At 36.9% G+C, this 16,225-nt stretch overlaps 1 protein-coding gene across 1 annotated transcript; it reads left to right on the plus strand.

The window, feature by feature from the left end:
* Positions 1 to 27: 27 nt before the first annotated feature.
* On the plus strand, positions 28 to 12,280 carry plekha8 (pleckstrin homology domain containing, family A (phosphoinositide binding specific) member 8). Its single transcript, XM_055209641.2, has 13 exons — positions 28 to 253; positions 598 to 714; positions 876 to 1,031; positions 2,397 to 2,518; positions 4,032 to 4,190; positions 4,308 to 4,354; positions 4,426 to 4,535; positions 4,614 to 4,887; positions 7,287 to 7,372; positions 8,958 to 9,016; positions 11,045 to 11,246; positions 11,424 to 11,485; positions 11,574 to 12,280. Exons 1-13 carry the CDS (start codon positions 214 to 216, stop codon positions 11,769 to 11,771), a joined length of 1,632 nt encoding a protein of 543 aa, XP_055065616.2. The 5' UTR covers positions 28 to 213; the 3' UTR covers positions 11,772 to 12,280.
* The last annotated feature ends 3,945 nt before the right edge of the window (positions 12,281 to 16,225 follow it).

A 16,225-nucleotide genomic window follows, 5' to 3' on the forward strand; every position in this document is an offset into this window, starting at 1 on the left:
TCACCGACATGGGCCGATCTTTCTCCGATCACATGGATTGGTATTCTCGAAGCATTTACGCTTGTAGATGTCGTAACCGTAATTCGCCACATTCCCTTTGCGTCTTTTAGTCTGGAATTTCGTAGTTAAGAATAATCTCGAGTTTCTCAAAGCGGTCCTGTTTGGTTCAGCTTTGCCACGACTAAGTAATGAATTGTCAAGTGAGGCTGTATCATGGACGGAGTTCTCTATAAATGGACCAACTATATCAGCGGTCTGTTTACTGTCATATTCAAAAAAATAATCTTGTACATTAGGCAAGTCTGTTGAGCTGTTAGCCTGTTTGCTAGCTCTAGTCTTAGTGTGAATGAAGTTAAACTCAAGGGGATTATATTACGATCTTTAAATGTACATCCTGATAATGTTTACTTGAGCACTGACCTCAACCACATCCGATGTAATCTGTTAAGACCACAAACGAGTATGGTTTTTGTTCACGTCTCATTCACTGCTTATAGCCAGTTTAACATGAAAAATATACACTCTTAGCTGGAAGAACAGGTCAAGCCATATATTGTACTCATTGTTGCCTGTGTGTCAACTTTATTGTTTTCAAAGGTTGGCAGCCTCGCTGGTTTGTGCTGGATGGAGGCACTCTTTCCTACTATGACTCACAAGAAGATGCTTGGAAAGGATGCAAGGGCAGCATCAAAATCTCTGTGTGTGAAATACAAGGTTAGACAAAATGAAAAGGACCTGTTTCTTTGCTTTCCCATGTGATATTGCATAATATGTGGTGGGATTACATACGTACTGTATTTCAGCTATTGTGACTGATCACACAAAAGACAAACAATTGCTTATCCTCCTCTTTTGTCCTCCTTTGCTCTTTGTAGTTCATCCATCGGATTTCACAAGGCTTGATCTGATCATTCCAGGAGAACAGTACTTTTATCTCAGGGCTATAAATGCAGCAGAGAGGCAGAAATGGCTTGTGGCATTAGGGAGTGCAAAAGCCTGTCTCACAGACAACAGAACAAAGAGAGAGAAAGGTGAGAGCTTTATTTGCAGAGAAGATGCACTCATACTCATCTTGTCCCTTAAAAGACGATCGTATATCTTCATGTGAAAGAATGAAATCAAGAATTTATGTTTTGAGACATTTAGGGGTGGTTTTCCGACTAAAATGCATGTTTGAACTGCCTCAATTTTAAAAACATTTTGCATTGATGTATCTTCAAGAGCACCAATGGTCCGATTCACAATTTTACATTTTCTTTGGTGTGTAAGTGTGTATTAGTGCATGTTAATGATATGCAAAAGGTACAAACCCCAAAGTAAACGATGACGCGGGTTATCGTCTTCAACATAAATCTCTTTTCTTGGACTACAACAAACACACGGATTGTAGGCAACAGTTTACTTCCTGGGATTGGTGATGTAGACAAGACCAACATTATCATAATTCCTCCAGCTTTGACTCACAACCTGTAAGTTAGCTTCTGTTAGCATTGCATTGTGAGCGAATCTTTCAAACATGGTAAGGAGCGTCACGTTTCCTGCTGACGTCAGAGGTATTCAGGCCAATCACACAGTACAAGTTAACTGTCCAATCAGGGACAGTTTTGTACAAAATCTGAATTTTCAAAATTTACAGTATGTGGAAAATAATGTGTTTTTTAACCATAAACCACACGAACGCATTGTATTATACCAAATACACAAAACAACGTTGTTTTTAGCAATGAAATAGGTGCTCTTTAACATATATCAGTACCAGTGTTTTGTCAAGATGCACACCAGTATTGATTTTTGTTAGGTTTGTTTGTAATAAACGACTTAAATGTCTTAGTATAACTAAGGCCGAGTCCTGAATTAATCTAAAACATGTCCAGGAAACCGCCCCATAGTCTATTTCTGTTACCTTTTAGACCCCAAAAAGTTTACATAATACAATACATTTAATCCACCAGACACATGCATTTTGACTAAAATATTGATGATGTATCTTATTCACATGGGCATGTATAAATTTCGTCCATTTAAGTGCTATAGATAATGTTTTTCCGCTCGCAATAACAAGTAACATGGTTTTACGGGTTGTCATGTAAACTGAAGGCTTTTGCTTATTTTACATGCATAGTTTTGTCATTTCTACAATGCAAGTAAGTAAAAAATAGCTTCATTATAAATTAAAAAACGATACAAATTCTTGTGTTATGGTCTGTCCTTGTAATATAAACCAACAGGCACTTTAATATTTTTATATTCAATAAGAAATAAAATGGCTTTTCTGTATTGATGTATGTAATTATATGCGTTTTTAATCAGGTCATGATGTCTCATCCTCCAATCTATCCTCCTCCTCATCCATGTCTATTATGAAACTGGACAATTGTTCTCTTTTATCTTCTCAGAGTTTCAGGAAAACACTGAGGCTCTAAAAACAAAAATGTCTGAGTTGAGGCTTTACTGTGACCTTCTACTCCAGCAAGTGAACAACATTAAAGACAGTCCTCTACCGGCTGATTCCGGTGAGGTATGTATAGAAATATTTGTACAGTATGCGACTGGGATACGCTTGGACATTGTGATTTTTTTTTCTTTCAGTGTCCTTTCAGAAAATTTTAGGGGCGATTCAATATAGCTTTATATCTTATCGTAAGCTAAAGCTGAGGAAGTGAAATGAAACCGATAATCCACACCATCATTGGCCAATAGCTTTGGTTTATTTGTGTCACATTTACCGAATTACTATTACAGTATCATTTTGCAGCACCCATGGGTGTAGCTTATTGTTATTTGCGTTGCATAACATCATTGTGTTACTGACTGTATCTTCTAGTGAAAGGATGGCAGTTACAGAATTACTTGAATAACCTTTTTTTTATGTCAGAACCATGTTATTAAAGTAAGCCACTAAATGTCATGATATTTTGTAAATATGGTCATGGCTAACAGGACCACCAAGGACGGCAAACTGCATATTCCCAATTTCCCACAGCCTGTAGTACCTTACACCGAAGTATGCAAGCTTGTCAAACATCTCTGAAGGATTATTTTATAGTTCATCTGTTCCTTATTATTCTGCATTTCAAAGGCACAATATGTAATATTGTAAATTGCAGCTTAATGAGGCTGTTAAAGCTGGTAGTGTGTACATTTTAGCAGCAACTAGTGGTGAGATTGCGAATTGCAACCAACAGCTCACCCCTCAATTTCAAAACGCATATGGTAGCCGCTACACAACAAAAATGTTATTGTCTGACAATGCAGGGACGAAACGCAATCTATAGAGCAGTTTGTCCGTTTAGGGCTACTGTAGAAACATGAGGTGACTTCCATGTAGGGAGACCTGCGGTTTGTGGAGATAAAACGGCTCATTCTATGGTAGTAAAAATAATACAGTTCATTATGTAAGATCTATATACACCACTGATAATATAGTTACGTATATAATATTGCATTTCTGTCAAGAGATCCTTCTAAAAGTTACACAATGCACCTTTAAGGAGCATGGAATGATGGGAGTTGTAGTCTTCTTCACCTTCCCTGCCAACTGGAAATGGGCTGATGGGACTCACAAATCATGTTCATGAAATAAAGTATTATGTCCATTGTTATAACGTAAAGGTGGAAACATAAATATAGCGTATAGAGTAGCATGCAAGACCAAGTAGATATTACTGCAGACCAGAGGTTTGAACTCCAAAAGTAGGCGGTACCTCCTGAAAGGTTTTGGTTGGGTTAGAGATAGGGTTGGGTGGGACATGTTTAGACATGTCCTGTCTATCTTTTACTGCTAGGAAAAAGATATCCCCTTCCTCGTTTTGGAGTTTCCTGTCCCCATTGGGAGATCCACAGGCTGCAGTTATACTTTATCTCTGCAACATGCTAAACTACTACTTCTGGATTTTTTATATTTATATTTTAGTGCAAAAATCTTTTTTCCTTCAATCCTTTGACATCTCATTATCACAACAGTTTAATAAGAGTCAGAAACTTTTAAAAAGTTGCTTTTTTAATTCTGTTTTGGTCTATGTGGTTTTCAGGTAGGTGAAGAGAGCGGAAGTCTGGTGAAGTCCACATGCACCACCTTCTTGAAAACCCTGGAGGAGTGCATGCAGATCGCCAGCCAAACCTTTAATCCAGACCTCCTTAGTCAAACCCCACCAGGCTCTCCACCAGTGGCTACCGTCAAACCTCAAAAGGTATTGAACGTAATAATCACCTCTTGGAAATAGCAGAAGCAATGCTGTCCTGTTGCTCTTTATACTGTTATGTTAACGTCATACATTAATAACATCCGATCTTCCATTTCTTTATAGATCAAAATGATCCAAAACGACTCAAAAAATCACCACCCAGGAGAAAAGTAAGTCAGTCAACTTTTGGGCTTTTCTGAACATTTTTCTAATCGTTCATCATAAATGTTATGTTACATAGGCTCAAGGACTCAGTAAGCATCTCAGGTAGTACATCAGCACACGAAAATTCAAAGAGTGCACCAGAAATACCTCCATCTCCACTACAGAACATACCACCACCTCTTACAGGTAGCATGTGAGCTCACAAAGCATTTTTAGTGACATCATCCCCCATCTCTGAACTCGCCCGCTTTGTGATCTGTTCAGGAAGCAGTTTAGTGGAGGAACACCAAGTGGAGCCTCACAATGGTCCTTTATCTAGCACACATGACCCTGAAGAAGAGCAAGAGAAGCACAGACCGACAGAAGCGAACCATGCAGACGAAAAACAACAGGAAGTCTCATCAAGCCCCAAACAGAACAAAGAACAAAAGGTCATTGAAGAAATCCAGGCTGACCTGGAAGTCAATGCGTCTCAGTTTGAGAGTGAACAGGAAGATGAGGATAAGGTGGACACGTTCTTCAGTACCATGAGCCACAGGTATGAGGCGCATCCGTTTCTGTGATCTTCATCATGCTGAGGGAATGAGATCAATGTACAGGACAGTCCTATGCATTTCTGTTCAGTTTTATTGTAAGCTAACACTACTGCTAGAGTTTAGTTTATAGAAAGGCTCTGTTTGTATGGTAACAATCTTAGTCTATAATCTAAATTCAGGTAATATACATTAATTCATCATCAAGCAACACTGTGCCCTAACCAGGTGCAAGATGATAAAGTATCAATAATCTCTATTGAATATTGTTTTTTCATGCGATCTTTAAAAGTCCTCAATATTACTTTGAATATTTTATATTAGTAACCCCTTAAAGATTTAAACATGGCGAAACATGATTGGCTGCTTTATGTGTCAAGTCATATGGCCTCTTGGGTGGTCCTTAATGTGGCCATGGTTCCCAGCCCTCCAGTATGCGAGACTACAAGAACACAAACTCGCATAATTCACAGTAGTGCCATCCCAAACTCACACAGCTGATTGATAGTGTTGCTATGGCAAGCCACTCAAACAAACAGATCAATGTTTTAATTGTGTTAACTCTTTTAAAGGGACACTCATTTGCCATTTTCCCCTAGGAGTTAAACATTTGGTTTTTTGCCGTTTTGGAGTCCATTCGGCTGGTCTCCGGGTCTGGCGGTACCATTTTTGGCATGGCTTGGCGTGGTCCATTGAATCTGATTGGACCATTGGCATCGCGGTAAAAACCCCAAAGAGATTAAATGTTTTTCCCATTTAAAACTTGACTCTTCTGTAGTTACATTGTGTACTAAGACTGACAGAAAATTAAAAGTTGAGATTTTCTAGGCTGATGTGACTAGAAACTATACTCTCATTCTGGCGAAATAATCAAGAACTTTGCTGCTGTAACATGGCTGCAGGAGGCGTAGTGATATTACGCACTGCCCGAAAATAGTCCCTTTAGTATCTTTCAATAGCAGGGGACTTTTTTCGGGCAGTGCGTTATAAAATTGAAAATTATTGAAATTCTTTAGTTATTTTTTGGCGTGATGCTGGTGGTCTGGTCGGGTTCAGTGGATTATGCTAGGCTATGATGGAGGTGGTGGCGCCGGACCCGCAGATCAGCTGAATGGATTCCAAAACGGTAAAAATCAAAAGTTTATCTCTAGGGGAGCTGGAAAATGAGCATATTTTCTAAAAAGGTGGAGTGTCCCTTTAAGGGCACTATGTACAAATTAAGCAAAACTATAACGAAAGTATTTTAAAGGAACAGTATGTAGGATTGTGGCCAAAACTGGTATTGCAATCACAAAACTTGTGGCTAAAACTGGTACTGCAATCACACAACTGGTGGCCAATACAAAAAATGACAACATAAACATCAGTTGAGGGCTGCAACTACAATTTTTATATGACAATATCCTGGCCAGACCACTGTTGTCAGTGATATAAGTATTTAACATGAAAATGATTTCTTAATGTCTAGTGACATATCAGGGCCATATTATGATTAATTGATATAAATTTCTTACATACTGTTCCTTTAAGTTTGATAAGCACTTTGATAAAAAGCACTAAATTGTGATATTTGTCAGTTTGTTGAGAAAATGAATTTACGCGGAAAACATGTCATGTTGTGCCTGACATGGTACAACTGTAAAGATGTAAAGATTATATTCATATAAAGACTTTGTTGATCCTGTTCATGAAATCCAGGCTAAAGTCTCATAACCTAATGAAGCATCAAAGTTTGTTCATTAATATTACACTGATTTCAATCTTTGACTTGAAATTACTCTGTCAATATTAAAGATATCAAGGTTATATTTTCACATAATGTGCAAAAAGTTTACAAAAATAACAAAACATGACTTTAGCTGGGTTTTCACAGACTGGCCCTGCTGGAAAAACCAGCAAGACCAGCACATGTTGTGTTAGCTGGTGGTCACCAACATACCAGCACCAAACCAGCATGGACCAGCATGGGAATTATGCTGGTTTTGCCAGCAGGCGGCTCTTATATAACCTTGATAAAATGTTACTCAAAATGAGACTCGGACTGTGATGAGGGTTTGCAGATCTTATAAGTAACATAAGTAATATAACTGCACACACGTACGTAATTGAAACAAAGTTTAATTGAACATGTATTATAAATGTTCTCAAGCGGTGTTTCACTATTCTGATAGAAACCATTTTCAGTATTCATATATAATGAAACCTGTATGTATTGTTTGCTGTAGAGTAAGATGTTGTCGTTTGTATTGAGTCAAAGAGCATTGCGTGCTGTAATGTGACTTCCTTGTACTTCGGCCATGCCTGCTTTTTGTATTTTGTGTTTATTTGATCAAATAAATGCTCTGTTGACTTGTGGACTAATGCACATGTATTGTCCTTGTCTAAATGTGGTTTTCTCTTGTAGATTTAGTGATATAATACTGGAAGACGGCAGTGGTATTCCCACAAAGGCATTTTTGGATTCTTGCTATGCTATAGTACCAGTTTTAGGTAGGCCTTCTTTCTTTCTTTCCCTCCCTGATCTTTTCTATGCATTTCCTGTTTGTATTTTTCTTCTTGGCTGCTTCTGTCTCTTCCCTCATTGATTCTGCCGCAGGTTGTGTAACATTTCTTCGATTTCTTTCCTCATCATTTGCCCTCAATTTTTTTCCTCATAAAGCTGTCTGCATCACATTTCTCTGTTTAGTCAGTTCCTCATTCTCTCTCTCAGACACGGTCAGGCATGCTCTGCAATGTTTTTATACAGCGATAGTTTGGTGAGTATCCGAGCAGGGCTGCTGCCGTGCCAAACTGTGTCAAGTCAACAATCAATCTATTCAGGTTTATCACATCCTAGCTAAGAATATAAGCGAAAATGTGATTAACTTTTGTTCTTATTAATGATGTGTTGCTCTGTCTGGGTGGTGGTGGTTCACTTCAGAAATAGACCAGTGTAGATTAATGGTTAAACTGGCATGACAACATCTACTTATTCATCACAAAATGTATTTGGACATATTTGTGCCAGGCTTAAGAATGTGTTGTTCACTTTTTAACCTAATTCTGTTTGGCATTTATTTGGTAGAAATATGTGTCCCTGGACCACAAAACTATAGTAATAAGTAGCCATGATATATTTATCGTAATAGCCAATTGTATGGGTCAAAATGATAAATTAGTTTATGCCAAAAATCATTACGATATTAAGGAAAGAATATGTTTTATGAATATATGTTGTAAATGTCCCACCGTAAATATATATAACAAAATTTATTAAACATATGTGTTGCTAAGGGCTTCATTTGGACAACTTTAAAGGCGATTTTCTAAATATTTAGAATTTTAAATAGGACAATATTTGGCCAAGATACTACTATCTTAACAAACAATATATCAATAGAAAAGCTAATTTATTCAACCTTCGTATGAGCCTTGTGGCTGGGTCCTTGTTTTTGGTCCAGGGTCACATTTAGCACACACACGTTTCTATCGTTTCACAAAAACATGTTTTTTATAGAATAGTACATATTTCTCATATAAAATGTATCTTATTTTTGTTGCAAGATGTTGATGAAACATGTCTACTATTGAACTACACTTTTCGGTTATTCTGCTACACAAAAAAGATACTAAAGCTGTAACTGGGGTGGTACCCTTATATAAAGTACACCTTTGTACCTAAAGGGGTACATATTAGTACTTCAGAGATACATACCTGTGCCTAAATGGTACATAATATGACCCTTTTTATGTATTACCATGGGTGCCATGACATATTATGACCCATCATCGTGACAGCTTTTGTACGTTTTATCTAACAATGTAGGACACCCATTTAAATGTCATACTGTATGTCCACCAAACAGATATTAGGACTAGTTTGGGTGGTAATAGAATAAAGATCTGAAAAAATTATTAGCATTATGCGCTTGCAGATGCCACTTTGTTTGGTGATTTATATCTAATGCAATAAACTTATGTTTTAATTAGGACAAAGTGTCCAACACTATACATCTGTGCACAAAGAAATACAGTATATGATCTATCTTAAGGAAAAAAAAACAGCAGTGTATTTACTAAGGTTTTCTCCCCTTAGACAAGCTTGGACCAACTGTCTTTGCACCGGTTAAATTAGATTTTGTGGGAAACATTAAGGTAAGTGTCATTCCCATGTTACAAAGACTCAGTTTGAGATTAAAAAAATATTTTACTAATGTTATATGCAGTAATAGAGGAATTACACATTACTGTAAAACCACACTGTGTGTTCAATCTTCCACTATAGTGAAACATTTTTTCTGCATATTAAAAAAACATACTAAATTGTTTAAATTAAAGGAAACCAAATCCATAATTCTGATTTGACGATGCTTTAAAAAAAAGTATTGTATTAAAGGGGACATATAACAACTTTTGTATGATTGGGCCCCCAGTGCTCCTGTTAGCCTTTAAAATGTGAAAATGATCAACCCAGTAACTTTGCAAGCATGTGGAAAAAATAGGTAATTGAAATTTGGCTCCCCCTGTGATGTCAGAAGAGGATAATACTGCCCCTTAAAGGCAGGATAGGCAGAAATTATCTAAAAAACCTTTTTTTGTAATTTGTTTAAACTGTCTTTATATTCCAATATACATAAGTAAATTGTAAGTACTCTGAAAAAGAGAGTATAAAAATTGCGTGTCTGTAGACCTCTCACGACTGTTTAAACACAGCTTATTATTTCCATTCACTCCACCACCTCCCTTCTGGGTTTCTTCTAAAGCCACGCCCCAAAACACATAAACGCGCGACGCTAACCGGCTCTGCTGGGAGAAGCATTTACCTCAGACGAGCGGAGAGGAAGGAGCGCGGTGCATGTAGTAACATCATGTCAGAATCACATGTAATAATACACCTAACTTTATCACTAAACAAATACGATGACTTAAGTACTCACTATTAGCTAGCATATCGATACTGGTGGTAAAGTTTAAAATATATTTTGTTTGATTCGGTAAACGAGCTAGTTATATTTATAAGACAAAGCTAAAAACAGATTGCATTGATACAAGTTTTTTTATTACCATTAGTTACACTGTGATGAAGGTGATTTTCGTGGAAGATTCATAACAAATAAAGTGTTTTGCATGTAAGAGTTTCCGTGATGAAAGCATTGTTGACTGATGAGGACTACACACCGGAGACAATACCGCTACTGCATCGTCGACTCGAGGAAAAGCCACGCGATATTTACTCTCTCTTGATTTCTTCGTTTATTCCTTTTTTGCCTTGTTCGGCTTTCGCTGACTGGATATGCAGGTACTGTGAGTTCTGAATGCTCTTTCTCTGCCGTACTTTTGCTCTTCCTAGAGTGCCTCGTGCACGTTCAAATCAATCGGGTGTGCGCATGTCTGGGCAGATCCCATAGCAACAGGGGTGGTGCTATGGTCGCGAGAGAGAGTGATAGTCGGTCAAGCCAATCATTTGTTTCGTCCCGAATGGAAATAATTAACTTTCGTGAGAGGTCTACAGACACTCAAGTTTTATACTCTCTTTTTCAGAGTACTTACATTTTAATTATGTATTGGTATATAAAGACAGTTTAAACAAATTTGTAAAAAAAGTTTTTTAGATAATTCCTGCCTTTAATCTGCACTATCCAACCACGGCACTGCCATTTAGTGCAGAGATCAGTTAATTTGCATGTTAAAGGACACACCCAAAATGACACATTTTTGCTCACACATACAAAGTGTCAATTTTAACATGCTATAATAAATTATCTCTCTGGTATTTTAAGCTAGAACTTTACATACACACTTTGGAGACACCAAAGATTTATTTTACATCTTAAAAAAAGTCTTGTGAAATGTCCTCTTTAAAATCCTTGATATTCAAAGCAGTAGTCATTATGTTTGATCAGTCAAAGTGTAGCTCTCTCTCTCTCTAGTAGTTTTATTTATGTTATTCAAATTATGTTATCTTCAGTTAAAATATGTTTGTAGATCAAAGAAAAGCTGTGGCAAGGGTTATTTCTACGTTGTGTTACTTGATATCATATCACCCCGATGACCACTAGATGGCAGTATAGCTTGAATTGCATTTCATTAATGTACATTAAGTACAGAATACAGTCTGTAAATCAGTTTCAGTGTCTTATATTTAACCCTTAAGAGTTGATTTTCCTTACATTGCTCCGTTAGAAAATCCAGCAGAAGGTGGTGTCAGACCCAGACAGCTTTACCACCCTACAGAGCATTGTGGTACACGAGGTGGAGACGGAGCTGGCACAGGTGCGCAATTCGGCCACTGAAGCGCTGCTGTGGCTTAAACGTGGACTCAAGTTCCTCAAAGAGTTCCTCTTTGAGCTCAATGCGGGGGTGAAGGACGTCCAAGGAGCTCTTAGTAAGTCACACGATCTAGTGCAATGCTGCAAGAACATATAGCATGCCGTCCATTTTTGTTGAATACTGTTGAACTATAAAGGTATATTTTGAGGATACATTTTTAAATATCAGGGACAACTTTGTCACTCTATTGCAGTTTTGCCCTGGTCATGTTTTTAAATCTTGCCTCTCTTAGATAATGCGTATGGAAGAACACTAAGGCAATATCATGGATGGGTTGTGAGAGGTGTCTTTGCAGTAAGTATAACTGCTGTGTTGTTTTTTCGTGATGAATTCAAATCTTTTGAAGTCTTTCTGACTGTGTTTGTATATTCGTGGGCATTAGCTCGCTCTACGGGCCGCTCCATCCTATGAGGGCTTCATGGCTGCTCTGGTGTCCCATGAAGGCGATGAGCTGAAAGAGGGCTTTACAACAGGCATGCATCGAGACCTGGACATCTACCTGCCGGCTATGGAGAAACAACTGTCCATCCTGGATGCTCTCTATGAAGAGTACGGCCTGGAATCAGATGAGGTTGTGTGACTAACACAGACACAGTGAATAGGGCTTGATGCTGACTGTGTTTTAATGATAACATTTCACAATTTGTGGAAGTTTGTGTTTTACAAGGCAGGAACGTTTTGGTGGGGGCTTGCTAAACTGACCAACAGGAGTGTGTTGGGTGAAGTGCCATTGGCAGACTCTGACTAAAACACTAGAAATGTTCTCGGCAAACTCAAATAGTGTGTCAAACATATAATGCTATTATGAGTGTTATTCCTTGATGTGTTTTCAGGGAGCAGCTTTGAAAGCAGCGATCAAGTGTTCTTGAGATTGGTTGTATGTTTTGTATTTATATAAATAGATATGAAAGTACAAGTGGCAGAAATGCTAACAATAACATGTTGGAATTTTAATGTATGGCTACCTGGCAGTGAAGTCACAGTGTTACAGTATCAGTATGCATACTAAAAGTGAAAGAGTGCACTTTTATTTTTCTTTTGACTTGACGTTTTTATTTTATTTACAATATATTGCATTACTTTTGTTTTCGCATCTCGTTTACCTAAACTAGCACAAAAAAAGGGAAAGTTATTCAGATAAACGCGTGTCATAACGTCATGATTTACCATAAAGACATAATGGCTCAAATCCAGGATTTATTTAAAGATTGGTAAGAGGGACCAAAGTAGAGGGTATTTTTCTCACCACATACTGTTGGAACAAGGAAAGATGTCATGGCATTTCCTCAGTGACTTTATTTATTGACTTATTTATATGATTACGAATTTTAACATTGATTTTATTGTAAAAAAATCACGCTATGCTTACTCTTAAATCATATGATACTAATTTGTGCATGCAGCATTGCATGTTTTTTGTGTGTATTTCTTAATTAATCCGGATTTACTATGTGATTAACAATGAGGATTATTAATCTGTACACATTTCAGATTCAAGTTCTAATTCACATTGGGGCCAGTTTCCCGGACAGGGCCAAAGTCTAGTTCAGGACTAAAATGCTTGATTGAGCTATCTTAACTGAAAACATCTTGTACAGTATCAGTGCCATTGTTTGCCTAATCCTGTCTAAACCCTGTCCGGGAAACTGACCCATAGGGGTGGCTTCTCAGACAGGGTTTGGCCTAGTCTCAGACTAAAAAATGCATGTTTAAGCTGCCTTCATTTCAAAACATCTTGACATATTTTAAAGCGATACTCCTGCCAAATATCAAAATTACCACATGATGTATTTACCATCGGGCAATCCAAAATGCATGTGTTCATCATCTTTCAGACAAACACATTATTATTATTATTATTATTATTATTATTATTTATTCTAGTAAATGTCCTTGCTTTTCCAAGCTTATAATGGGATTTACGTCCTTAGTAATCCACATGGCTCCAAATGGTTAATAAAGGTCTTTTGCGGGTAATCGATGGGATATTGTAAGAAAAAAATCCATATTTTAAACTTTATAAACTGTAATTACTAGCTTCCGGTAACAACGCCATCTTGGACTCACGCGATTCACGAGAGTCACTGTGCAATGTTTATAAAGTTTTAAATCTTTAAATATTTTTCTTGCAAAATCACATCAATTACTAGAAGACCTTTATTAACTCCTTGGAGTGGATTACCTCTGAAGGATGAATGCACTTTTGGGGGATTTAAAGGGGTCATATTATGAGATTTTTTTTAAGATGTAAAATAAATCTTTGGCGTCCCCAGACTGTGTATGTGAAGTTTTAGCCCAAAGTACCATATAGATAATTAATTATAGCATGTTAAAATTGCCACTTTGTAGGTGTAAGCAAAAATGTACAGTTTTTGGGTGTGTCCTTTAAAATGCAAATGAGCTGATGAAATGCAAACACTGATCGCAATGATGGTGGTTTGTTGCAAATGAAATTCAATTGTGCTGTCAATTTTTTTCTTTCTCTCTGGACTAAATGGCTGTGTTGTGGTCGGATAGTGCAGATTAAGGGGCGGTATTATTGTAATTGGCCTTGCTACCTACCTCACAAAACAGGCAAAATCTGAACGACCTAATTTTTCACATGCTTGCAAAGAATGACTTACTAAAACTAAGTTACTGGTTTGATCTTTTTCACGTTTTCTGGGTTAATAGAAGCACCGGGACCCAATTATAGCACTTAAAACTTGTTCCCTGATTCCTGTTTTCTGCCATTATAAAGCTTGGAAGTGTCAGGACATTTACTAAAATAACTCAAAATGTGTTCATCTAAAAGATGATGGACATATGTCTTGAATTGCTTGGGGTTGAGTAGATCATGGGGTAATTTTGATATTTGGTTGGAGTATACATTTTAACATATATCAGTGCCCCTGTTTTGTCTCAAGATGCACACCATTTTTCTTTGTAAGAATGTCCTAATATCTTAAAAGGCATAGTCCTGGATTAATCTAAACCAGGGGTGGGCATTCCTGGTCCTGGAGGGCCACTGTCCTGCAAAGTTTAGCTCCAACCCTAATCAAACGCGTCTGAAAATCCCCCATCAAAGGCTTCAGTAAGATTTGGAAATGACATTCTGGTGTGTTTGATTAGGGAAAGAGCTAAACTTTGCAGGACAGTGGCCCTCCAGGGGCCTCAATTTATAAAAGTGCGACTTAGGAATTGTCCTACATTTCATCTAAGACCATTTCTGAAATGATCGTAAGTGTGATTCAGAGAAAAGGAGCTTACGCACAAAAAAACTTGCGTACGCCTCTTTTCCAGATGTGCGGTTTATAAATCACAAATTATCTTAAAATTGTGCGCAGCTGAATGCTCTTAGAACTCCGCCTTGTAAACGCCCCTAATTTAATTCATTAGCATATAAATGTTAAATTCAAAGGCCAAATTCTCTGACTGCTACAATGGCGAGGGTAAGAAAACATATTTTTTTGCTTAAGTTTTTAATATTTCTAAATTCTAACATGGAAACTTTATTGATATCACTCAAGTTAAGGCGATTATTAGTAGATCTTTCAATTCACGGGTTTCATTTAAATATAGTTTTACACGTAGGCTAAACGTAATATTTGTGTCTTTAAAGTTTTGTTTCAGTTTGCCATGCCTCCTTTACCATGACTTTTGCCATGACTTCTTTAGATCGTATCTTAAACTGTCGGAATATATTCCATATGGATTCATCTGGATTTACAGATGTTTAACATTAAAATCGATGCATGGGAATAATTTATATTAATTTTTGAAATACCCATCACTCTTAAATGTCGCATGTCCCTTATTGTAGGATACATCGAGGCTTCACAATTTAGTTCCTTTCACGTCGTTTTAATCATTAAATTCGATCGGTTTTACTTTCATTCAATAAAGCACACGTTCTGTAACATTTACATGTGCATTAAACACGCGAAACAATTTTTCTATATTTTTAAATATTTTTTGAAAATGACGAACTAGAAAATCGTTTCCTGAACATATAGCTTGGGCGCCATCTTTTTGCATCAGAATAGGCTTACATTTTAAAATATCAAAATAGGCCAACATATTTTGTTTTAAAATATATTGTAAAACCTGGTTAAATTATTTTGGAGTAGCCTAGTAGGCCTTCTCCACAGTTCATTCTTGTTCATTTTCTGTGTGCATCATTGTTACATGTTTTTACGTTTCTATTCTGAATGAACAAACAGCTCAGTTTACATGCCTCGTCCATGTTGCATTAGTTCATTAAGATAATTCTGAACAGATTTCTGTAATTTAAACAACTCCGAATTGTAGTTGAGAACGTCACGGCGCATAGGCTATTGTCGGTAATGTGTCGATCGGGCCGGGCTCGGACACAACGTGCAGGAGCTTCGGTTATGGTTTTTGTGCGCGATCTAAGCTCTAATACAGATGATGTTGACGCTGTAAAAGTTTCGAATATGTATTTATTTTTTATCAAACATATTCAACACTTTTTTACATTAGCCAGGGGATGAAAGAGAAAAAGAATTAAATAAAAACATGGAAATGCTGACATTAATACATTTAGCAGCTTTCTTGTTTATCAGATTATTAATAGATTTTAGGTAGCCTATTTCTTAACTTCTAATAGAAAAATACGGAATAATGGTTTATAATCACCATATTTACATTTATTTATAATAAACGTTGCAAACAAAAGTAACACATTGAACAAATAATATTTCTTATGTAATAAGATATCATAAGAGAAAAAAACTAATTAAATATTTTCCAAACAAAGTCTTAAGCAAAATATATGAATTCTAACAAAAGAGCACAAATCTAACCAATTATTATAATTTTTTTAATAAGACAACTCCAAAACAAATGAAAAAATGTTGACCACAAAAGGTACAAAACAAAAAGTTTCGAATATGCCTACCTGCAGTACTGCAATATTGCCACAAGGAAACGTGCGTACGTCAAGTCGGAACCTGACGTGGAGGTAAGTACTTTTCCACGTCAAAGACGAGTTTTATAAATCTGAGCGTTTGAGTGGATTTGAGCGTACGCATG

This window comes from Misgurnus anguillicaudatus, chromosome 10 (genome assembly GCF_027580225.2).
Source record: "Misgurnus anguillicaudatus chromosome 10, ASM2758022v2, whole genome shotgun sequence".
Taxonomy (NCBI): Eukaryota; Metazoa; Chordata; class Actinopteri; order Cypriniformes; family Cobitidae; genus Misgurnus; species Misgurnus anguillicaudatus.

What these genes read in the sequence shown, in the direction of transcription:
- plekha8 (XM_055209641.2), top strand. Translation starts at nt 214, where the DNA reads ATGGACGGAGTTCTCTATAAATGGACCAACTATATCAGCG. An exon ending in TTCAGTACCATGAGCCACAG is followed by an intron (nt 4,888 to 7,286) that starts GTATGAGGCGCA and finishes TTTCTCTTGTAG; the next exon opens with ATTTAGTGATATAATACTGG. An exon ending in ATTTTGTGGGAAACATTAAG is followed by an intron (nt 9,017 to 11,044) that starts GTAAGTGTCATT and finishes TTGCTCCGTTAG; the next exon opens with AAAATCCAGCAGAAGGTGGT.